This window comes from Hipposideros armiger, unplaced genomic scaffold, assembly GCF_001890085.2.
Source record: "Hipposideros armiger isolate ML-2016 unplaced genomic scaffold, ASM189008v1 scaffold_331, whole genome shotgun sequence".
In the NCBI taxonomy this organism is placed as follows: domain Eukaryota; kingdom Metazoa; phylum Chordata; class Mammalia; order Chiroptera; family Hipposideridae; genus Hipposideros; species Hipposideros armiger.
The window spans coordinates 100292-100679 of NW_017731681.1; the positions used below are offsets into that span (position 1 = coordinate 100292).

At 46.6% G+C, this 388-nt stretch overlaps 1 protein-coding gene across 1 annotated transcript in view; it reads right to left on the bottom strand.

Moving 5' to 3' along the window:
- Positions 1-228: 228 nt before the first annotated feature.
- Positions 229-388, bottom strand: part of LOC109392405 (60S ribosomal protein L10a-like) — an 8137-nt gene continuing 7977 nt past the window's right edge. The window contains exon 8 of the mRNA XM_019660833.1: positions 229-388. Within this exon, the coding sequence (XP_019516378.1) occupies positions 260-388 (129 nt within the window). The 3' untranslated portion in view covers positions 229-259.

Genomic DNA, 388 nt, shown 5'->3' on the forward strand with positions numbered 1-388 from the left:
TCCTCCCATGGTTATCAGAAAAGCCTGTCCTGGTTAGCAGCCAGCAGCCCTACCATCACATTATAAATATCAAGGAGATTGCAGTAAGACTGCTCAGTTTTGAAGGCAGTTAAGAATGCCTTTCCTAGTTTGCTGTATGAATAAAACGACTACCCATCACTGTGCTGTGGCATGGACGTCAGCTCACAAAACACCTCCCCCCATCCCCAAGTCACAGGCAGACAGGTAATGGTAGCACTGCGGTTTATTAAGCTCTGCCTTAGTACAGGCGCTGGGGCTTTCCCATGGTGCTCTTGATATATAAAGCTCGGACATTCTGCCAGTTCTTTTTGAGCAATGACACCAGGAAATTGACAGCTAAGTGGATGTTGTACACAAGCTCATCATC